Genomic DNA, 23403 nt, shown 5'->3' with positions numbered 1-23403 from the left:
TTTTGTACCAGGGATTGAATTCAGGACCTTGTGCTCGCAAGGCAGGTGGTGGAACCACTGAGCTAAATCCCCAGCTCCTTGTGAAGTTGTACTTTTACATGATGTATGTTGGTTCTTATTTTTCCCCCACTCCCCTGCCCTCCCTTTAGCCTCTCCACCTCTCCCTATTTTTTTCCATTTATTTATTTATTTACTTAGGTACTGGGGATCAACTCAGGTCCTTGCGCCTGCAAGGCAGACAGCAGAACCACGAGCTAAATCCCCGGCCCTCCATTTATTTCTTATCTCATATTTTTTTTCCTTTTCCTTCTTTCCTTTCCCTTATTCCTTCTACTTCCCCTACTCCTTTAAACCTTTTCTTCCTGTTTCACATTATTAGTGCAGCTTTTAAGTACACGTTGTTGGACTGTCTGCAGTCAGTGTAAATATATAATCTGACACTTCTGAACAGCATGCTGGCACCTCCTGAAGAAAACTATTTAAAAAAAGACATAAGCCAAATGTTCCTCATTTGACCAATTTGATTTAAGTTTAGATTTGCAGAGGGCCTTAGGTATATCTATGGTAAGTCACATATAACATAATACCCTTACCAATTTCCTTTTTTTCCTTTTTTTGAGACTGGGTCTTACTATGTAGTTCAGGCTGGCCTTGAATTCACTGTGTTGCCAGGGCCAGCCTCAAATTTGAGGTGATGCTTCTGCTTCAGCTCTGAGTGCTAGGATTACAGGCGTGCACCACCATGCCCAGCTGTTTTCTAAAGTAAGATTTCAGGACACTGACAGTAAGATAAGGGTCAAACTATGGAGGAATGAAGTGTTAATTTACTATACATGCATTCTGCTTGACTTTAGGGAGAAAACTTCAACATTATTACAAAAAACATAGAGACCAAATAATTTTGGACAAAATTAACATAGTGTACAACATCTTCATTTTATGCTATTTATATAGACTTTTTTTGTACTGGGGATCGAACTCGGGATCTTGTGCTTGCAAGGCAGGCAGCATCACCACTGAGCTAAATCCCTGGCCGTCGTTTATACAGACTTTGTAGTACTTGACCATCACTATCCATATTCATTCCCCTGGTCACACATTTGTCAATTCCAAGGTTTGTTATCTGATGAAATTGCCATCTTCATCATTTACACAGACTGCTTCTCTAATTTCTTCCTTACTTTCTGCTTATCTGTGTCTTTCATTTTTCTCGCCACCACCAAAATTTTCACAAAGTCAATTGTACCATTAACCATCACCATATACTTCATTATGATGAAGTGTTAACTTTCCTGTATTGTGTTTCTATGGAATTCTGCCTGGCAGACCTTATTCCCAAGTTTCTTTGTTGTTACAGTTCTATCAACATCCAACCAGGGATTGAACTCAGGACCTTGCTCTTGTGAGATAGGCAGTGGAACTGAGCTAAATCCCTGACCCAGTATGGAATATTTTTATTGGTTTGATTTTTTTCTCCCTGAGATATGGTCTCACTATGTAGTTCAGGCTGACCTTCAACTCACTATATTGTCCAGGCTGACCTTGAACTTGCAGTGATCCTCTTGCCTCAGCCTCCTGGTGCTGGGATTATAGGTGTGCACCACCATGCCTGGCCTGTTTTGATTTTTGAGACAAGATCTCCCTGTGTAGTGCAGACTAGCCTTGAACTCGTGATCCTCTGCCTCAGCCTGCTAAGAGCTAGGACAGGTGTGTGCCACCACCCCCAGTTTATCATGGAATTCTTACATTTCTACTTCATTTGAACCCATTTAACACATTTTTGGACATAAATCACACCATATGCAGTAAGTGGCATTAATTGAGGAGGACTATGCTCTGCAGTCTTCTATCTGACATTAGAACTACTTTTATTTGGGTTTTTTCAAGGTCTTAATAGGTTGCCGGAATTGGCCCTAACGTCTGGGATCCTGTTTCACCAGCTTCACCCTCTCAGGTAGCTGAGACTGCAAACACACATCACTGCATCCGGTTTAAAAATCATTTAACTTAAAATACTCACTTCATTTTTTGGTGCTATTTAGTTAATGTCTCATACAGGTTTTTATGTGCTTGACTTAATAGTTTTTTTCAAAAAATATTTTCCTTAAAAATGGTCAAGCTGGTGTATTATATATAATCTACCTTAATATAATTTTTCTTTAAATCAGTGCAAATAGCCACCAACTCTTCTCTCATACAGATTTTCATAGCTCTACATTTTACCTTCTACTACCCTCTGTTTTTACCTTTTTTGTTTATTTGTTTGTTTGTTTAGAGACAAGTTCTCAACTATGTAGTTAAGACTGACCTGGAACTTACTATAATAGCCCAGGCTGGTCTTGAACTAGCAGTGATCCTCCTGCCTCAGCCTCCCAAGTGCTGGGATTTACAGGCGTGAGCCACTACACTCGGCTTTGTTTTTACCTCTGGAATCTTACCATGAAGCAAGTTTCTCATTACGTTAACAAACTTTCCTTCATGTTAATTTCATAGCACTTCCTCTTTGTCTACCCTAGGGGAGAATTTCACTGAAGACACAGATATCTAGATATTCAGTCTTTCTCCTCCTCTCATCTGCCTTCGCTTTTATTTTTTCATTTTCTACAAAGATAATTTATAATTATAATTTGTTTAGAACCTGAAACTCCTCTTTCTTAGTGACTTTCTGTTTTAGTTTGGTTTGGTTTGGTTTTGGAGATAACCTTGCTATATAGTCCAGGCTGGCCTGGAACTTGATAATGTAGTGCAGGTTGACTTTAAGCTTTTACTCCTTCTGTCTCAGCCTCCTAAGTGCTGGAATTACAGGAATACAGCACCATGCTAGGCTAGTGATGTTTTCTTTGCTTTAGTCAGACATTAATATTATGTGGTACCTAGAATCTTGTTATACCTGACACAGCTTCCCAGATCACCGAAGCTTCTGATCTCTCTGAGGAAGTCAGTTGTTCCAGTATGTTTGACTATATTAACCAATATTATGTATCATCTGAATGCCTGCCTGTGTTAAAAGTTGTAATTGGTCTTTCCTTTTCTGCCCTCTTCATTAGGTCTTTTATATTTGTTTAGTGATTTTCATGAATGTAAATCTAACACACTCTGTTTGGAATTTCTCATGAGCATTCTATTAAAGAATAAAATGAAGTACTATGGTTTCCCAGACCCTTCACAATCTGCTTCTGGATTTTTAAAAATGTCAGTTATTGTGTCACATTCTGACCATTGCACATTTCTCTTTGGCCATAGTGAAGTCTTTATACTGCATTAAACATGTCTCTGCACTTAGCAGAGGATGCCATTCTGACTGTCTATCCAACGAAGCTTTCTTTGGTATTTAGGTCACTTTAGGCACAGGTTCTGTTGCAGGTTATAGCTTTAGTCGCAGTGTGATATCAGTTCATATTTTTGCCTTTGTATTACTGGACTGTATGCCATTGACTCATATGGAAAGTATGTAGAAGAAACTAAAAAATAATCTGTTGGTTTTATGAATAATTTACAAAAAGGAAATGAAACTAAGAACTATATTCCAACTTCCTGGTAACCAAGGACCTAGACTTTAATGTTGTCTAAATTTTCACTATTAGAGAAATTTTGAACGCATCACTCTCATTGACATAGTAAAAGTGGTGTTGGTGGTGTCTTCTATAACACTTTTGGAGAGTTTTGTAATATATGGCATCTAAAACTGAAAAATTTGATGTATATAAAGACAAGATTAATAAAAGTCATGTACAAAATTGCATCTATGTTGTGATTACAGTTGCATTTAAAAGTGTATAATTAGCATTGAGGATGTAACTAAGTGGTAGAGTGTTTATTAGCATGTATGAGGCTTTGGGTTTAATCTCCAGCACCACAAAATTAATAAAAGCTGCACACACATATATTACATTAAAATGGTAGCAACGATTTTTGCGATGTTGGACCTATGAGTGATTTTTCCCTCCTTTGATACTGTTTTGTATAGTATGGTTACATTTTATGATTTGAAATTTATTTAACTTACTGCACTATTTGGATTTTTTAAAAAATGTAATCTTGGGCTGGGGATTTAACTCAGTGTTGCCCCCACCTGCCTGCAAGCGCAAGGACTTGAGTTCAATCCCTGGTACCAAAAAAAAAAGTAATCTTGAATCAGAACTTTAGAGTGTACTCAAATACTTTGTGGTAAGTTTCTTCTTCTTTCCTAGTGACTTTTCAGGATTGGGGGAAGGAACTGCAAGTTAAAAATTACTAGTAAGGTGTAGTAATACACAAGTAGCCAGCATATAGAGTTGATTGATCAAGGTTTCAAGATTGAGGAATATAAACATTATGTAGTGCGAATGTGTACTAATTTAAAAAAAAAGATTGAATTGTGTAGCTCTTCTTGATTTCCCAATTCTTAATTGTAAATTTTGTATTAAGTGCAGTTTTTGTCCTCATTTTAAGGTACCAGTTTTTGGAAGAAGCTTTTCAAAATCAGAAAGGTGCAATTGAGAATCTGTTGGCTAAGCTTCTTGAAAAGAAGAATTATGTTCATTTTGCAGCTACTCAGGTGCAGAATAGGTAAGTTTGTTGCCTTAAAAGCATAATTTCACACTAAGGACTATTAAAGAAGAGTGGATCCTGTTTAAAATTGGTTTTCTGCTATATTAAGTATATACAGAAAACATAATTTTTAAAAGGGAGGTGATATGACTTGAGTTTGGGACTATTTGTTAAGCAAAATTTAACTGGCCTAATTTTTATATACTGTTAGGATCCATCCTTGACTATTACATAATTAATAAGACTAAGCTGTGTAAGCCCTAAACTTGGAAAAAGAAATTAGTATGAAGAGAGTTGAATTATAAATTTAAAATAGAGATTGTGTGGAAAATACAGTACAGAGAAGAGAGTATCGAGAATAGTAGACACTTGGGCATGGTGGTGCATGCCTGTAATTTCAGCTACTTTGGCGACTGATATAGTAGGATTACAAATTCGAAGCCAGTTTGGTTAACTTACAGAGATCTCGTCTCAAAATAAAATAGAAAAGGACCAGGAATATAGCTTAGTTGTGGAGTACCCGAAGGTTCAGCATCTAGAACTAAAAAAAAATAAATAAAAGGTAGTAGACACATTTATTTTCTCATCTCTCAAACAAGCATTAAAGCAGTACTTATAAGTAACATATGAATACATAATACAGTTTTTAGGATATTGTACACTCATATTAGCTGCTGCTATTATTACTACTACTGCCATCATTATTACTTAAAAATTACCTATTTTGGTACATTTCTGAATAAATTAATTTGTAGGGAAAGTGGAAATAAGTTCCATGAAAGAGTAGATTAACAAAGTCAGAATTCTTACACTGAAAGACAAACATTTGGAGCTGGCATAATAAAAACCAGAATTTCCAGAGGTATGAATAGGGTGATTATGTGCTTTTGCGGGAGTATAGATTCACAGATAGTGGGACTTCCTCTTAAATACTAACATTAATTTGTGATGATTAAAATGGAATATATCATATTTAATATATTTTAATATATCAAAAATTGAATAAATAGTGTTTTACCTGTGCTCAGACTTTTCAACTTAAGTGATATCAAATGAAAAAGGCTATAGATAGTAACACACACATGCTGTTCCTTGCTGGTTGGTTTTTTGAAGTGTCAGGATGTTTTTGGCTAAAGTACTGATAAGTTTTGGTTGATGTTGTAGAAGATAACTGACTTCTCACAAATTGTAGTTAGATATCCCTTTCAGAGGTATTTGATTTACATAGAAGTTTCGTGTTTTTAAGCATGTTTTTGTATTGCATTTTTTAATATACTCTACATGTGAGGTAGAGTTGAAAATATGGAGAGTGTTTAAATTTTTAAAAAATTAATTACCCTTTACCATTAATCACCTTCAGAATACTCTCCTTTGCTTAGAACACGCTCATCCCTCATTTTTGTCACTTTCTGAAGCAGTTCTGGAAGTCGTCTTTTATGTCTTCGTAATTGTGTTGCCCTGGCTGCCTAAATGTCCTGAATCAATTCAAAATGATTATCTTTTAGGACCATTTTGACTTTAGGGAAAAGCCAGAAGTTCTACAGTGCCAGATCTGGTGAACGAGGTGAATGAGAACACATTGTAATGTTTTTATGGACCTGGCTTTTCATGGGATGACACTCAGCAGCAATTTATCTTTTTTTTTCTTTTATCATATCTCATAGAGACACTCATCAAAGAGGACTTTGAGAACTGTTTCAGAAAGTGGCAAGAATGATGGGATAAGTGTGTTTGAAGCGAGGGGGAGTATTTTGAGGGTGATTAATGTCAATGTCTCTTACTATAGTAAGTTTTAATTTATATTTTGATGTATATTTTGATCACCCCTTGTATGTTGCTGAATCTGCATAATCTGCTGAATCAGAAATAGAACAAAGGGTTTATCTAATATTCTAAAGCTTTGGGGAAGATTAAATCTCCAGAAATCTGTTTAAAAAGTATTACAATCTCTAGTATCTTCCTTTTTAGACACAGTATTCAATGACCTTTCTGTTTTGGGGGCTGAAAGGGGTTGCTGAGTGTTGAACCCAAGACCTCACCTGTTAGGCAAGTATTGTACTATACCACTGAGCTACACATACCCTAGCCCTCCTTTTTTTTCCCCTCCTCTGTGTTTTGAGACAGGGTCTCCCTGTGTGTACTTCAGGCTTCCTGAACTCACTATGTCACCTAGGCTGAACTCAAACTTGGAGTAGTCTTCCTGCCTCAGCCTCCCAAGTATCAAGTCCATTATTTTTTATCTTTATTAAATTGTTTTTATTCATTGTCTTTTATTTAATATATAATCTGGCTAGATATGCTTTTGTTTTTTGCATTAAGTCTGTTATTTTTAGTGTACATTTTTTTCTTCCTTCACAATTGATATGAATCCAGTAAATCTGAAGCTAACTATTCTCTGCTTTCAGCATGCTTAATAATTCCCATCTGTGGCTCATTTTTTTATTGGAGACCAATACAGTATATTTCTTAAAATAAAACCTTTAAAAACAAAAATGTCTTCCATTCACTTTTTTTTTCTCTGTTCACTTTTGTAAGGACAGCATTCAGTAAAAGTATAAAGCTAGGTGTGGTGGGTTTTGCCTTTAAACCCAAGATTCTAGGAATCTGAGGAAGGAGGATTGCAAGTTCAAGCAACTCAGCAAAATCCTGTCTCAATTTTGTTTGTTTGTTTGTTTTTGTTTTTGTTTTTTGAGACAGGGTCTCACTATGTAGTTTGAGACTGACCTGGAATTCACTATGTAGCCCAAGCTGGTCTCGAACTCACAGCAACCCTCCTACCTCAGCCTCCTGAGTGCTGGGATTACAGGCGTGCACCACCATGTCTGGCCTATCTCAAATTTTTAAAAAGGCTGGGAATGTAGCTCAGTGTGAAGGTCCTGGATTCAATCCCCATTATTGAAATGAAAAAGGATGAAAGAAAGAAGTTCAAATAACTGTCCAAGCAGACAGTGAGACACAAAGGTGGAAAGAATGCATTACTGTTATTTGTAGTGAATTAAAGTTACCCAAATCTGGATTTTGCAAATGAAAAGCAGTTTATATATAAAAACAGTGAAGATTACTTTTTATGCTTGCTGACATTTTATATATTTCTATTGGTTGAATATTCCCCATGTCCATTTTATAAATATCAAGGTTATCACCCATTTCATATTTGCAACCCACACTTTTCATAACCACAGTGGATGCTAATATTTATATCTGAAACATGTAACAGCTGTTTAAAAAAAACTGGGTTAAGAGGCTCGGAGGTGTTTGGGAATGTACCTCAGTGGTAGAGTATGTACTTACCCTGTGAGAGCCCTAGGCTCAAGCCTCAATAAACTGCACCTTCCCCTCTCCCTGCAAAAAGAGGGGGTGGGATTGAAAATATCTTGTGCCTTTTAGTGTATGCAGTAGGAGATCATTTTGAGAAGAAATTATGGAAGGACTGTATTAGAACCCACATTTGAAATGGTTAAGTGAAAATAAATTCTTTTTTTAATTCCTGCCCTATGGAAAGGTATTAATTATTGGTGGGGATATTGATGGTGGAAAGCATTTAAGATTAAACAGAACCAGTGTTCCAGAATTGACTCTAACCAGCAGTCTTTGGTATTAGATGTTTGTATGTTACATTCATGTTATAATGGCTTAAAGAGATTGTTTGCCAGCCTAATTGACTGGCCTTTATGAGCTTACTTTAAAATTACTAAATATTCATTCTTCGTCTCTATACATAACTTGTCAGGACCAAATTAAGTGGTTTGGTCTGCCAAATACAAGTTGTACACTTTAACAGAGTTTTAATTTAAATACTTGGTTAAATGCCCAGTTGGATGAATTTCTGTAACAATTGATGACTCAAGAGACATAGGATAAGTTGATAACCTAATGATGCATTTCTCTTATTCAGGATAAAAGAAGTAAATGAGACTAACAAACGAGTAGAACAGGAAATTAAAGTGGCCATTTTCACCCTTATCAATGAAATTAATAAGAAAGGAAAATCTCTCTTACAGCAGCTAGAGGTATGGTTCAAAGCCAAAATAAAACAAAAACTGCTTCTCTTGCTCTTCAGCTGTTTTTAATGTTTATTGAAAGCTCTTTTAAATGGGTTGGGGATATGGAAATAAAGCAAAATTTAAAAATAGATTTTTTCCATTTCCTATTGGGAAAGAGACCTTTTTCTAGTTAGTTACTTTGCAACCTGATATAACACTTAAAGCTGTATACATTAGGAAATAGTAATGTCCTCGTAAGAATGAAAAAAATTATTAAAATGTAATGTAAGTGAAGACAGCAGGCCACCACATTTCTCATTATAGCAAGGACGTAAAGGGCTTCTGCTTTAAGCCATTTGTGTGTTTCACCTTATTTTAAAAATATTTCCATAGTTGTTCAAAAAATGCTGCATATTTTGAAATTTGTAAACTTAAAAACTTACGGATAATTTTGTGGTATTAGATATTTGTATTTAGATTAATGTATGGTTCTACATTTTTAGTTGGGGATTTATCCAGTCTTAGATCCAGTTAATTTTTTTTTTTTTTTTTTTGGTTACCGGGGATCAAACTCTGAGGGCCTTGTGCTTGCGAGTCAGGCAGCAGCATCACTGAGCTAAATCCCAGCCCTAAATTAATTTTTATTAGACTCATCTTTACCACCCACAGTTGAATTGTTCTCAACACATTTTATATGTGAAATATCTTAAAAGTTGTTTTCTATATCATTGAATAGTAATATTTGACTACAATATTTAACTTCCTAATACACAGAATATATAGAACACTTTAAAAATATTAGGCATGTAGTCACATGTGAATTAATTATCTCTAAATTTCTATCTTTTAAATACATTTTACTATTAGACACAATTGTGAGATTAAAGATGCTTTTGCACATATCATTAAAGTTGGGGGTCTCTTTCCTGTTATGCATCTAGTAAGTCACTTCCAATCTTAATAGACTTTTCCTCCAAAAAATACCATGTGAATGGAGAGCACTTAGCAGTAACTATTTTTGATACATTCTAATTTACTGTAAATGCATCTTAGTCATATATCTAAAATAAAATTTGTAAAACCACTGTTAAAGCTTCAGAATTAAGAGTTTCCTCTATGGCTTAAGTGTAGGTAACTACTTAATGATAAATACTGTATACTGTATACTCCTAACATGATAATAATTTTTAAAACTTTTTTTTAATAGTGTAATGTGTTCTTAAACTTTGTAAAAGAGAGGTTTTCCTAAGCTTTTCAAAACTTCTAGTGAAGTTGTAAATGCTGTCAATTAAGCACCATTACCCATGGATTTATGTTATAAAACGAGCAGCTTGTTTCCTTGGGAAACATACTGTCCAGTAAGCTAGATGGAGTGATGTTTGGGAAGAGTGGATATCAAAGTAGGTCACTTGTTCAGCATACTAAATGTCAAGAGTGCATAGGACGTTACCTGTCCCTTCTGGTGGCTTTAGTTCCTGTTAAGCATCTTACTTTTCCTTTGCAGCGTTTTCTCAGAATTGTTTTTTCTTGTTTAATCAATCCTCACTCCTTTTTCTTTATGAACTTTGTTATATAAAAAAGTTATCTTCATTTTACTATTAAAGCTCTGGAGTTTTATCTTTTTTGTTTTGTTTTAGGTATTTAAAAAAATATGAGCTTCAGCCTCATGCCGTACCAATGGATGGCACTGGTTATACAGTATTTTTCATTGGCCTAGGAAGTTTATGAGTTAAGATTATGTAAAATTATTACTAAAGGTCAGTTCATAATGCCACATTAGATAATCAAATAGGAAGACAGTTTTTAACAGACATTTTATGTGCTGCAAGAAAAAGATACTTAATATTAGTTCCTGTATGTGGAATATTTTAGCTTAGAAAACTAAGTTTTAGTTCCACTTTTATTAGTAATTTTTCCTCTGGTTGGTCATAGGCTCAATTAAATAATCTTGAGGTAGTGTACATCATTTTTTCCTGCAGCATTCTTGAGTGAAGCTCTTGTTCTATTCCAGAATGTTACAAAAGAAAGACAGATGAAGCTACTGCAGCAGCAGAATGACATCACGGGTCTCTCCCGGCAGGTGAAACACGTTATGAACTTTACAAACTGGGCCATTGCTAGTGGCAGCAGCACTGCACTACTGTACAGCAAGCGACTGGTGAGCACATAGTATCTTTATTTTTCTTTAAATCAACTTTATTAAGGTATTATTCACATTTGACAGTTACTACTACCCAGTTGTCAACCCCCAAATTTCCCTACTTATACCCTTGACCCTAGGCAGCCATTAATCTGATCTCTCATTTTCTAGAACTTTATGTTGTCAAAGGAAATAATGTAATCAGTATGTGCTCTTTTGGAAGTACCTAGTATCTTACTGGAGTTTATTATCAGAATTGACAGAAATTCAAGAATATTCATTTTATTCAATTGCTCATTTACACATTGGCACTGTTTCATCTGAGACTTGACACCAAGGGGTTATTTGAGCTTTTTAAATATCTGTATTTTGTATGCTTTCTCACTTGTTATTTAACTTTAAGACTAACATAACTTTTTTTCCCCTTTAAGATTACTTTTCAGTTGCGTCATATTTTGAAAGCTCGGTGTGATCCTGTCCCTGCTGCTAATGGAGCAATACGTTTCCATTGTGATCCCACCTTCTGGGCAAAGAATGTAGTCAATTTAGGTGAGAAATAGTTATATTAATGTATTGTAGAATACTGAATTGAGAAAACAGCTTTTAAACTGCTTTGATTTGTTTTGTTTTTGTTTTTTGAGACAGGATCTCACTGTGTAGTTCAAGTATGTAATTCAGACTGGCTTGAACTCACTATGTAAACCAAGCTGGTGTTGAACTTGAAGCAGTTCCTACCTCCAGAGTGCTGGTGCACCTGGCCAGATGAATAGCTAGAATATTGAGGCACGTTCCTGTAGTGCCAGCACTGAAAGAGGCTGAGTTGGAGGATTGCAAATTTGAGTCCTGCCTGGATAATTTAGTGAGACTCTCAAAATGAAAAGGCTTTGAATGTAGCTGGGTGATAGGACATTCCTGGATTTGATCCCTAGTAGCATTGCAAAAATGAAACGAAGCTAAATGAAATGTGAATGACTTGGAAAATAACTTATTCATTAAAAACTTGCTGTAGTTATGTTTTTGTTATGCCACTACATTTTAACAATGTTTAGAGTTTGTAGTATTGTGTTGTTTTTGTGCTGGCGATTGAACCTAGGGCCTTGAGCTATACAGGGCCCTCAGACCCTGTCTAGTGTTATATAATATGCATCACTTCTAGTTTTTCTTACTATATCTTTTCAAATTAGTATTGATTTTCATATATAGAAATTGTAGCAAATGGCATACATGTTAATCCCAGCACTTTGGGGTCTGAGGGAGACAGTTAGCCTGGGCTTCACAATGATACTCTGTCTAAAACAAAAAACCTTAACGTAAACAGACAAGCACTTAGCAAATGATTCTTCATTCCTTGGGAGAATTTCTTAGATGCTTAATAGTTTAATTATGCCAAATGGTGCGCTAATGGAGGACCTTCAGAAAGCTGATGCATCCAGTAGTCATGTCTTGACCACCGAATCCTTTAATGATAAAAGCAACACTTTTTACATGGATGAGACTTTTGTTATTACTCATTGTGACCTAAAAAAAAAGAAAGAAAAGCAGGTATGGTGAACCATGCCTGTATCCCTATCTACTTGGGAGGCTAAGCCAAAAGGATTACTTGAGCCTAGGAGTTCAAAGCCAGCCTGGCAGCACAGTTAGACCCTGACTCCCTCCCCCTCCCATGGTACTGGGGATCAAACTCAGCACCTTGCATTTGTGAGGCAGGCACAGCACCACTGAGCACCACCCCAGCCCAAGACCTTGAGTCTTAAAATAGCACAAAAATTTTCCTGACAATTAAAGCTGTCTACTGATTCAGTAAATTCACTTTCAAAATAGTAAAGACCTCAACATTGGGAATTATGAAAGTGTCAATTGTGTGCTTTAAAAAAACGTAATCTTTGGGTAAAAAAAAAATCCTATTCATTTGACTATAGCTTTAGATCTACAGCTTTCATCTGCCATAGTAGCCAAGAATGAGTTTTACATTTTCAGAGAGCTGTCAAAACAACAAAATCAAAGACTGACAGATCTTACATGGCCTTCCAACCTCTGCCTTAAATCACACCTTCCTAAACTATACCCTCTCTGACCGAAAGGCAAAACTGGTCACTTCTGAAGATATGAGTGGTTTAAACTATTTAGTATTTCCACAGAAAGTTTTGTAGCAGGATTGTTCTCTGCCCTTTATATTTTGGCAATTCAAAAACAAATGGAACCAGTATTAGCAATCTTGAGTATCTTTGAGTCTTGTTATGGGAGAATTGATTTAGATTGATTAGCTGCACACCCTCTAATAATACCTTTTTCAGATCTTTAACTTTCTGCACACCTGTATAAATACAAGATAAGGCAAGATAATCAAAAGTCATTTTTATTTTGGCTTTGGAATATATTAGGTTTCTGATCATCATCACCTTTAAATTTTGCTCTGATCCCTGCTGTACTGTTGGAAACTTTGAGGTGCTGATAGTTATCTGCAGAAGGAGGAAAAGGCAGTAATTTATGAAGTAAACAATTTAGTTGATTATATGCAAGTCTTTTTTCATTTTTAAATCTTCAGGTAATCTAGTAATAGAGAATAAACCAGCTCCTGGTTATACTCCAAATGTTGTAGTTGGACAAGTTCCTCCAGGGACAAACCACATTAGTAAAACCCCTGGACAGATTAATTTAGCACAGCTTCGACTTCAGCACATGCAACAACAAGTATATGCACAGAAACATCAGCAGTTGCAACAAATGAGGATGCAGCAACCGCCAGCTCCTGTACCGACTACAACAACAACAACACAGCAGCACCCTAGACAAGCAGCCCCTCAAATGTTACAGCAGCAGGTCGGTATTGTGTCACTACATTATTCATACAAATTATGAAGATTTCTAAACTCCCATATAGATGAATTACACATTCAGAGTCACTAACAGGGATAGAATTCTTAGATCAGAGTTCATTTGCACTGGTTGTGATGGGGATGTGATGAAAGTGGGAAGAAGAAAGTTTAAGTAAGTAACTTGTCTTGGGAAATAAAATTAATTCACTACTACTCTGGAAGTACTGAAGTTCTCATCACTCCACAAGATCATTGTGTGCCAGGGAACCAGATTATTTTTGCCTAAGATCTGATCTGTTCTTTCGATCATTCCCATCCTTGTGGTTCTCCTGCTCTCTGTCCCTTCTGATCAAAACTATTACTCCAGGGTAAAGTAAGTTAATGTTGACATGCTTTAAATATATACATACCGAGAGAGGATTGGGAAATTTCAGAGTGATACACAAACTAGTAATTACCAGTTCTTTGGGGATTGGCTAGCAGTGACAACAGTAACATATACTTTTTACTTTATATGCTTGTTGTTTTGTTTGTTTGTTTTTGCAGTACCAGCAATCGAACTCAGGACCTTGCTCTTGCAAGGCAGGCACAGTGCCACTGAGCTAAATCTCTGGCCCTATATGCTTGTATTCTTTATTTTTTTTAATTTTTTTTATTTTTTATTTTTGCGAGGCAGGTGGTGGAACCACTGAGCTAAATCCCCGGCCCCTCTATATGCTTATATTCTGACTGATTTATTTTGACCATAACATTTTATAATTGAGAGATAAATTTACAAAAATTATTATATAAATTCTGATTTCTACTTTTTATAGCCTCCAAGATTGATCAGTGTGCAAACAATGCAAAGAGGCAACATGAACTGTGGAGCTTTTCAAGCCCATCAAATGAGACTGGCTCAGAATGCTGCCAGAATCCCAGGGATACCCAGGCACAGCGGCCCTCAGTATTCCATGATGCAACCACACCTCCAAAGACAAGTATGCCTAGAGTTACATTTGTAAGAGTCATACAATTTTAAAACTAAAAGACATTGTTTTTCTTATTCAGTTGATGGGGGCGGGTCATTAATATGTTTGAAAATTTGATTGTGTATCCTCTTGTCCCAGTAAAATACGCATATACACTGTATGTGAAACTTTGTACTAAATTTTAAGTGCCTTTTTGATCCTTTTAAACCCATCACATACTGTAGGTTAAGAATTCCTGATAGCCGGGTGTGGTGGTGCACGCCTGTAATCCCAGCACTTGGGAGGCTGAGGCAGGAGGATTGCTGTGAGTTTGAGACCAGCCTGGACATAGTGAGTTCTAGGTCAGTCTCAACTACATAGTGAGACCCTGTCTAAAAAAAAAAAAAAAAAAAAAAAAAAAAAAAAAAAAAAAAAAAAAAAAAAAAAAAAAAAAAAAAAAAAAAAAAAAAAAAAAAAAAAAAAAAAAATTCCTGATAAAATCCAATTCATTCACTTACAAACATGAAAAATAATCTATAAGAAACTTTTGAAGTACCTACAGTCATGAGATATTAATATAATCAAGATTAGAATTTTAATTTCCTGTTATTGTTCTTTTGCTCTTAATATGACTTTTTGATCCTAACATATAAAAAGACTTTGAAAATAACAGAGCTAGATATAGTATATAAGTTCGTTTCTCTACTCAAGTATTATTCCATTTAATGTAGATAATGCTTAAGTTAAAAAATAAATGTAGGCTTGTAGTATAACTCAGTGGTTGAGTGTGCCTAGCATGCACGATGCCCTCAGCACTCTTCCCAAATATAAAGTATATTTAGGTACATACTTATAATTTTTGCCTGAATGGTAGATTGTATTTGTATAGGAGGAGGTGTGATTGTAAAATGAGGCAATTTTTATGGAGGATTTCGTTTTAAAATGACAGAGTTCATAGTTCCATTTTTAACTTGTGGAGTAGTATTTCCTAAAACATATTTTAAAGGCTGTCAGAATCACTGGTCAGTTTGAGGTGGAATGAGTGGCGTTATTGGAATGGGTTCTGAGCCATAACCCATTGAATCAGAATTTTCAGGAAAGTTTTCAGTAAATTTCTCAGATCATTCTGTGTGATAAAAGTTGAGAAAAATCCTATCTTGGAGCAGTGATCCTTCAGCTTTGTGGTCCACATACCTCCAGAAGAACTTTTGAAAATATGAATTCCCTTACGTTTAAAGGTTGTTATTTAGAATCTCCCTTGGAAGATTATAAGTAGTTGCAAAAGACTTATAGCATATTATAAATATGGACCTTACAAAGTAAAATCTTTCCAGCATTCTTAAGTGAATTTACTAGAATCCCAAATATAATAGCAACCTCTTTTGAAGGTTAACATTTTATACATTTGTTTTCTCATTGGTCTTGAGTTTTATTTCCTATGCAGAATTTTATCTTACTATTATATATTTAAACTTGATAGACATAAATTACCCTCTTGTAATATTTTTTCCTCTCATAATTTTTTGTGGAAGTAGATCAGTGAAATCTCTTTGTTAAATTTCCAGTGACAATAAGACTGTTAAACTTTTACATTATCCTTATACAGTTCTTAGAACAAAATATATGCTTGCTAGGTTTAAGAATATAAGAAAAAAATTCTTTGGCTTTAAATTTGTAGAAATGAAGTTTTTTACCCTCTCCTTTTCAGTGTTAGTATACTGTTATTTACTGTTGGAGTAAGAATCCAATATTGATTTTTATTACTAGTTTTGTTTTCAAGTGATGTTTAGGCAACTTGTTCAGAAAAATATGTATTTGGGAATTAAAATAATTTTATTATAGATGTATTCCCCAGTTCTTTGAACATTTTCTAGATTGTAAGCTAAAACTCAAAATAATCTGCCAGAACTATTTAAAGAAAATTTATGAGCGATAGGTTCATGAAATTTTTAAAAAATCATCAATTACTAAAACCCTAAAGATTTATTATCCAGCTTTCAGAACCAGTCACTTTTCAGTTCTCAAAACAGTATTATTTCCGTTTGGACCTTTGATTTTCTCTACTTACCTCATCCTGGGACAGTGTATCTAGAATAAGTTTAGAAGAGGGTCAGAGGTAATGCTTTTATTTTTGTCAAATGGAAGAAGGGCAGTTGTCAAGAAGTGGTGTCACATTCTTAAAATGATACTCATTTTCAAACGGAGAGTATATGTGAAAGTTGAGGATCTGGACATTGATTTCCTTAAAATTATTCAGATGTCCTTACACTGCTTAGTTCTCAGAAGAACATCTTCAAGTATTTCAAAGGGCCAGCCACACCATTTTATCTATTTTTAAATTTTTTTATTTTCCAACCAGAGGAAATAAATGGATTTATTAAATTTTCCCTATATTAAACATATATCTTGATTATAGAAATAAAGATATTCGTGAAAATCATCTAATAAGTGATGCTAATAAATTCTCATTAATTTTATATAACACTTAAATATCTGATATAATTTTAAAAAGAAAATAAAGAAAAGCAATCAACAAAATTCCATAGTGAAACTATTAAAGAAACAAAACATCTTGGGGAAATAAGTTTTATTTTTAAAAACTGATATAAAAATTGTGTATATTTACCATGAATAGCTTGATGTTTTGAAATATATACACACTAAGGTATGGCTAATCAAGCTAATTAACATATACATTACCTTGCATAGGTAACATTCTTTGTGGCAAGAGTAATTATCTAGTTTCATGGCAGTTTTCAAATATGCAATTTCAAATATTGTGTTGACATTAATATATAGTTACTATGTTGTACAACAGGAAATTTTATATCCTTTGACCAACATCTTAGCAGTTTCTATTCTACTCCCTATCCCAGTCCCTGCTACCTACTATTTATTCTGTTCCCCTTTTTTGGATTCAACATCTTTAGATTCCATATATGTGTGAGATTGCATGGTATTTATTTTTTTGTGCTTGATTTGTTTCATTTAGCTTAAATAGGCACACCATTTTGAATGAGTGTAAAAGGCACACAGTCAAACTACACAACCATCTTAGAACATAGAATATTTTCTGGATATCCCTAGAGAAATCACTGAATGTTTATTAGCATTTTTAGTTTTCAAATATTTTAAAGTATTTACATAATATCCCAAAGATATTTATGTATGGCTTTAATGATGCTCATAAAAACTCTCACAATAAAACAGATGAGGTACCATTCTAAATTACTTAATTTTGTGATTTGCCTGAGGTTACATGGAATTGATGTTATATTTCCTTTTTATGAAGTCATTGCTTTCTCCTACCATATCAAGCTCATTAAATAATTATTTTCATTAAGAAAACAACTAAGGGTTCAAGAGGTATGTAGATAGAATCATAGCTTTCTTGGCCTGCTGTTTGAAAATTTTGAGCCTTCCAGATTATCCTCTGTGTCCCTGATTCTGAAATAAGGTCATATCACCACTGTTAGGTTGATATTGTTGACAAGTCTATTTTTCTGTAGCTAATATACAAAAATGAATAGAAAAAGGAGCAGGCTAAATTCTGATGCATACAGTTGAGAGGGCTCACTTGCTCATTTAAATATGCTTTCTAAAGTAAAATTGTTACAAAGGCATAGTTTAGGTACCTTCACAGGTCAACTGACAATAATGTGTTCTTTCTTAACAGCACTCAAACCCAGGGCATGCTGGACCCTTTCCTGTTGTATCGGTACACAACACCACAATCAACCCAACAAGCCCTACTACAGCAACTATGGCAAATGCAAACCGAGGCCCCACCAGCCCATCTGTTACAGCAATAGAGCTTATCCCCTCAGTTACTAATCCAGAAAACCTTCCATCCTTGCCAGATATTCCACCCATACAGGTTTGTGTTTAAGTTAAATGAGTATTAAAACCTTGTGTTAATTACAAAGTCAGAGTATACATTTCAGATTTTATATTTTTTAAAATTCAGGGTCAACATTTCTTTGAAATTCATAGTCAGCTTGGCATAGTGGCACATGCCTGTAATCCCAGCACTCGGGAGGCTGAGTCAGGAAGATTGCTGAGAGTTTGAGGCAAGCGTAGACTACAGTGTGTTCAAGTCCTGCCTGAACTATAGCAAGACCCTGTCTTGTGTAGATACTAGAATTTCAAAAGATTCTTATGCTAGAACTAGCATTCTTAAAGTTTGAAAATTATAGGAAATGGGATTTTCTATATTATGAGACTGTCTAAGTAGAGGTACAGTAATGGGTTGTCAGCTTTGTTGACAAAGTCAGGCTTATTCCTAACTTTCTACCACCTGGCGACAGGTGAATTTTGTGTGTGAGTTTGGAGCCAGAAAGGATACACAAGACAAAAACAGGGTCAGTTTTTTGTCATTCTTTTAAATCCATAAGGACGAGTGAGTAGTCAGCTCCTCATGCAAATCAGTTGTGCTGAGAAGGGATAGGGTTGGAAGGTCTAGAGGTCGGGTAATACTTTTCTCATTGCTGAGACAAAATACCCACACCCAAAGTTAAAGAAGGAAAAGTTTATTTTGGCTCACAGTTTGTAGTGGTTTCAGTCTCTAATCCACTGGTTCTAAGGCAGGGTGGCATGGTAGAGGGGCGTCATAGAGGGGAAACAGTTCATGGCAGGCAGAAGGCAGTGAAAGCTTCAAGCAGTATATGACAGCAGCTTCCTTCTTTCTGTCCCTTATATTCTATCCAAGCTGCACTCTTTTAGGTTGGGCCTTCCCAGAACTATGCCAAACCTATCCGTAGACTGATTTAGTAATAACACACCCCTGATGCCAAAATCACACACCTAATCCCAGCATTACACACACTACATCCAGCCACCTCTGACTTCATGAGGCTTGGGGAAGGGGGATCTAGACACAACTGTAACAGGTACTTTGGGGCATGTACTAAAAGGAAAATTAGAGTAGAAGGGAATAGATGGAGCGTGAAGAGCCTCTGAGTTGTGCCTTTTAACTGTGATATCTCACAGAGGACGGTTATCTTTGGTGCTTTTTGAATTTCCAGTTTATTTGAATTAAAAGCATTTTCTTTTTTAAATACTCTAAATAAATGTTCAGGGATTAACTGAATCACTTCTTGTGTTGTATGAATTTCATGGGAGTCACAGGTCATCATGGGAACAAGGAGCACTGAAACTGCTGAGATAGTGAGACCCTTGACACTCTTCCTGTGGCTTCAGTTTAATATTTTTGTATACTTAATGGGTTTATTTAAGAGTTTAAATGATATTTCTGTAACTTCAGAATTGTTTGAAAATCAGTGATATGTGAAATTCTCTTAACCTGACCACTTCCTTGTTACTAGGAGAGATCTTTTTGGCTGAGGGAATGGTAGTAGTATTGGTGCTTAGAGGGCTAGATTCTATCTAATGGAAATGTTGGAAATACAAATTAAAAAGTCACATTCTAAGTTAAAAGCTTGTAATTTACAAAATGCTGTATCAGTTGAAGCTTGAAATCACTTGACATGATAATGTAATAGCCCATTTTATCATCAGAGTAAGAGAGGTTAATGATTCTCCCAGAACGACACAGTCATTGGAAAAGTTGAATTTTAAAGCCTAGATTCCTGATTCTGTTTGGTCTCTTTTCACTGTCCATTGCAATACCAGGGTAATATTTCAGGACCGTAGGCCTGGAGAGGTATGTATTGAGTCTTTGGGTAACCAGAGTTATGCATACTGTTAAAGGAGTCATTCAGTTTTAGTAAGACCTTACAGTATGCTAAAGTCCTAGAGTATTGAGGATAAAAAGGTCCAGTGGATAAGAATCTTACAGATAGAGAAGGCTGTAATGTGACAGCCCACTGTGGTAGGACTACTACAATTCAGCTCATTTCTCTCTTTCAGAAACTAGATGGACTAATTATAATGCTCTAAATAAATAGTTGAAAAGTTAAGTATCATAAGGGAAGTGAGCCCATCTCCAGCTACCAGTGTCTTCCTAACCAGAAGAGCTTTAAGAGCAAGACAAGAAACCTCAAAATGTGTCTGCTTCGTACTTGTAATTTTTTAAAGTGGATAAGAGGAGCAAGATCCATGCCTTTTCCTATAAACTTTCTTGTCCCTTTAATTATAGACAGGTTTTCCCACTGGGTGTGGTGGAATATGCCCATAATCCCAGCACTCAGTTCTAGGCCAGCCTGAGTACATTGCAAGACTCTCTGAAAAAGACTCCCCGCCCAAAAAACTCCAAAATTTATTTTCCTATTTTTATTTTTATTTACTGATTTATTAAAGTATCATCTACTTTTAAAAATTCAAATATACTTTATGTACCATGACATCTACTCAAACATAGTTCAGTGTTTTTAATAGTGTTCACATGATTCTTCATTTATCACTCCTAAATCCAGAATATGTTCATGGTCCCAAAAGAAACATACCCATTAGCAGTCGCTCTCTTTTCATATCTCCCAGCCCCTAAAAAGCATTAGTCTACTTTCTGTTTCTGTGTATTTCCCTTTTTTGGACAATTTTGCCTGGATAAGATCATGTGATCTTTTCCTATCCGGCTTCTTTGACTTAGAATGTTTTTTAAGTCTGTATTGTAGCAGATATCAGTAATTCAGTCTTTTTATGGCAGAATAATACTCCACTGTACAGATAGACCACATTTCGTTCATCAGCAGATAGATGTTTGGGTTTCTATTTGGCTGTTAATAATGCTTCTAAGAGCATTTTTCATCTATGTATATACAGTTTTCATTATATGTTTAGCCTTTCTTTTTCTTTTTTTTGGATAAGGTCTCACTGTGTAGTCCAGGCTGGTCTTGAACTTACTTTGTACTCTAGGCTGGCCTCAAACTCACAGCGATCTTCCTGCCTCAGCCTTCCAAGTGCTGAGGTCACAGGCATGTGCCATTACAGCTGTTTAGCCTTTTTGAGGAACTGCCAACTCTTCCACCGTGACGGCACCATTTTATATTCTTATTGACAGATGTATGAAGGTTTTAGTTTCACCACATCCTCACCAGTACTTGTTACTGTCACCTACTTTTAAAACTAGAGGTGCTTAACCCAAAAACACAAACTCGATAAGAAATTGTTATGGACCAAAAGTGGAGAAGAAATCACTTACTTCTCAAAGTCACCTGCTTTTCACCTTGTCTTTTTTTTTTTTTTTTTGGAAGCATAACCTTTATTGGTACTTTTTTTTTGAGACAGGTTCTCACTATGTAATTCACGCTGGCCTTGAACTCGTGGCCATCCTCCTGCTTCAGCCTCCTGAGTTCTGGGATTACAGGCATGCTAGTACATGCTAGATTACAGCTCTAGGTACATTTTAGATATACATAGTGATAATATTCATCATACAAAATTTGTACCTGTACATAATATATCTTGCTTTTTTTTCCATCCCCACCCCTTTGTCCCTGCTTCCCCTCTTTATTTACAAAACTTTTTTTGTTTATTTTCTTCTTTTTTTTTCCTTTTTCCCTCCCCCCTCCCTTCTCATTTGAGCATTGTCTTCACATTTCCTAATATCTGTTACACATTTTGGTTCTTATTTCCACTTTTGGTTTCTCACACCAAAGAAACAATGTAGTGTTTACACTTGTATCCAATATGTCTCACTTTAACAGTATGGTCTCAAGGTGCATCCATTTAGCTAGAAATGTCTCAAGCTTATCCTTCTTTATGGCAGAGTAGTACTCCGTTGTATAAAACCCCATCTTCTTTATATATGTTGATTGATGGGCATTTGGGCTGTTTGCAAGATTTAGCTATTATACAATGTGCTGCTGTAAACATGGATGTGCATATATCAGTGTGGTGTAATGCTTTTAATTCTTTTGGGAAGATACCTAGAAGAATAACTGGGTCAAATAGAACCTCTAGTTTTAGTTTTTTGAGGAATCTCCACACTGATTTCTGCAATGGTTGCACAGTCTATGCTCCAGCAATAGTAGAGAAGGATTCCTTTTCCCCCATAGCCCCTCCTACATTAGTTATTGGTTGATTTCCTGATAATAGCCATTCTTTCTGGAGTGAGATGGAATCTCAGTGTTGTTTTAAGTTGCATCTCTCCAATGACTAGTGATGTTGAACATTTTTTTCATGTATTTACTTGCTTTTGCTACTTCATCTGAACTGTCTTTTCAGATGCCCATTTTTGGATTCAGTTTTTAAGTATGAGGGTTCTGATTTTTTTTTTTTTTGAGTTCTTTATTCTAGATAGTAGTCTATTTGTCTTGAGTATCACCTAGTGAAATTTTTTCTCACGCTATGGGTTGTCTCTTTAGTCTGTTGGTGGTTTGTGTGTAAAAGCTTTTTTAAAAAAAATTTTGTTTGGTACTGGGGATCAAACTCAGGACTTTGCGCTTATGAGGCAAGTGCAGTGCCACTGAGCTAAATCCCTGGTCCTAAAGGCTTTTTAATAAGATGAGATTCCAGTTGTTGATTCTTTGTGATAGTTCCTGTGTGGTTGGGGTTTTGTTTATAACATCTTTGCCTACACCACTGACTTCAAGAGTTCTTTCTATCTATTCTATCTTCTTGCAGATTTAGTGTTTCTGTTTTAATATTTAGATCTTTGATCCATTTCAATTTTTGTTTAGCGTGTGGTGAAAGATACTGGGCTAGTTTTAATCTTTGGCATGTCATCCTGTCTTTTTTACAGGAAAAAGAAACCTGAAGGGGCCAGGGGTTTGGCTCAGTGGTTCCACTCCCTGCCTGGCAAGTGCAAGGGCCTGAGTTCGATACCCAGTACCAAAAGAAAGGAAGGAAGGAAGGAAGGGAGGGAGGGAGGGAGGAAGGAAAAAGAAACCTGAAGGAGGTTGTACAGGGAGCAAAGTACCATTTACTATACATATCAAATGAAATTAATGCAAAGGCAGCTTTAGATATTTGTTGATTTATGTAGTGACCATTACAACTGTCTTGTGTAGAATAGAACTTGATTTAAATAAAGTTTCTCAACCTGGATTTTTCTTTTTTTTTTTTTTTTTTTTTTTTTTTTTTAC

At 35.5% G+C, this 23403-nt stretch overlaps 1 protein-coding gene across 1 annotated transcript in view; it reads left to right on the top strand.

Moving 5' to 3' along the window:
• Positions 1-23403, top strand: part of Trim33 (tripartite motif containing 33) — a gene marked incomplete at its 5' end in the record, with an annotated part of 107049 nt that overhangs the window by 62437 nt on the left and 21209 nt on the right. The window contains 7 exons of the mRNA XM_010631302.3: positions 4432-4548; positions 8426-8540; positions 10525-10671; positions 11085-11202; positions 13199-13473; positions 14285-14449; positions 18096-18296. Coding sequence (XP_010629604.1) covers positions 4432-4548; positions 8426-8540; positions 10525-10671; positions 11085-11202; positions 13199-13473; positions 14285-14449; positions 18096-18296 — 1138 coding nt within the window. The remainder of the gene's footprint in view (positions 1-4431; positions 4549-8425; positions 8541-10524; positions 10672-11084; positions 11203-13198; positions 13474-14284; positions 14450-18095; positions 18297-23403) is intronic.

The sequence above is a fragment of the Fukomys damarensis genome, unplaced genomic scaffold (genome assembly GCF_012274545.1).
Source record: "Fukomys damarensis isolate Sample0158 unplaced genomic scaffold, DMR_v1.0_HiC HiC_scaffold_33, whole genome shotgun sequence".
Classification (NCBI taxonomy): Eukaryota; Metazoa; Chordata; class Mammalia; order Rodentia; family Bathyergidae; genus Fukomys; species Fukomys damarensis.
The sequence above is the reverse complement of the archived record's forward strand: the minus strand, read 5'-3'. Positions and strand labels throughout refer to the sequence as shown.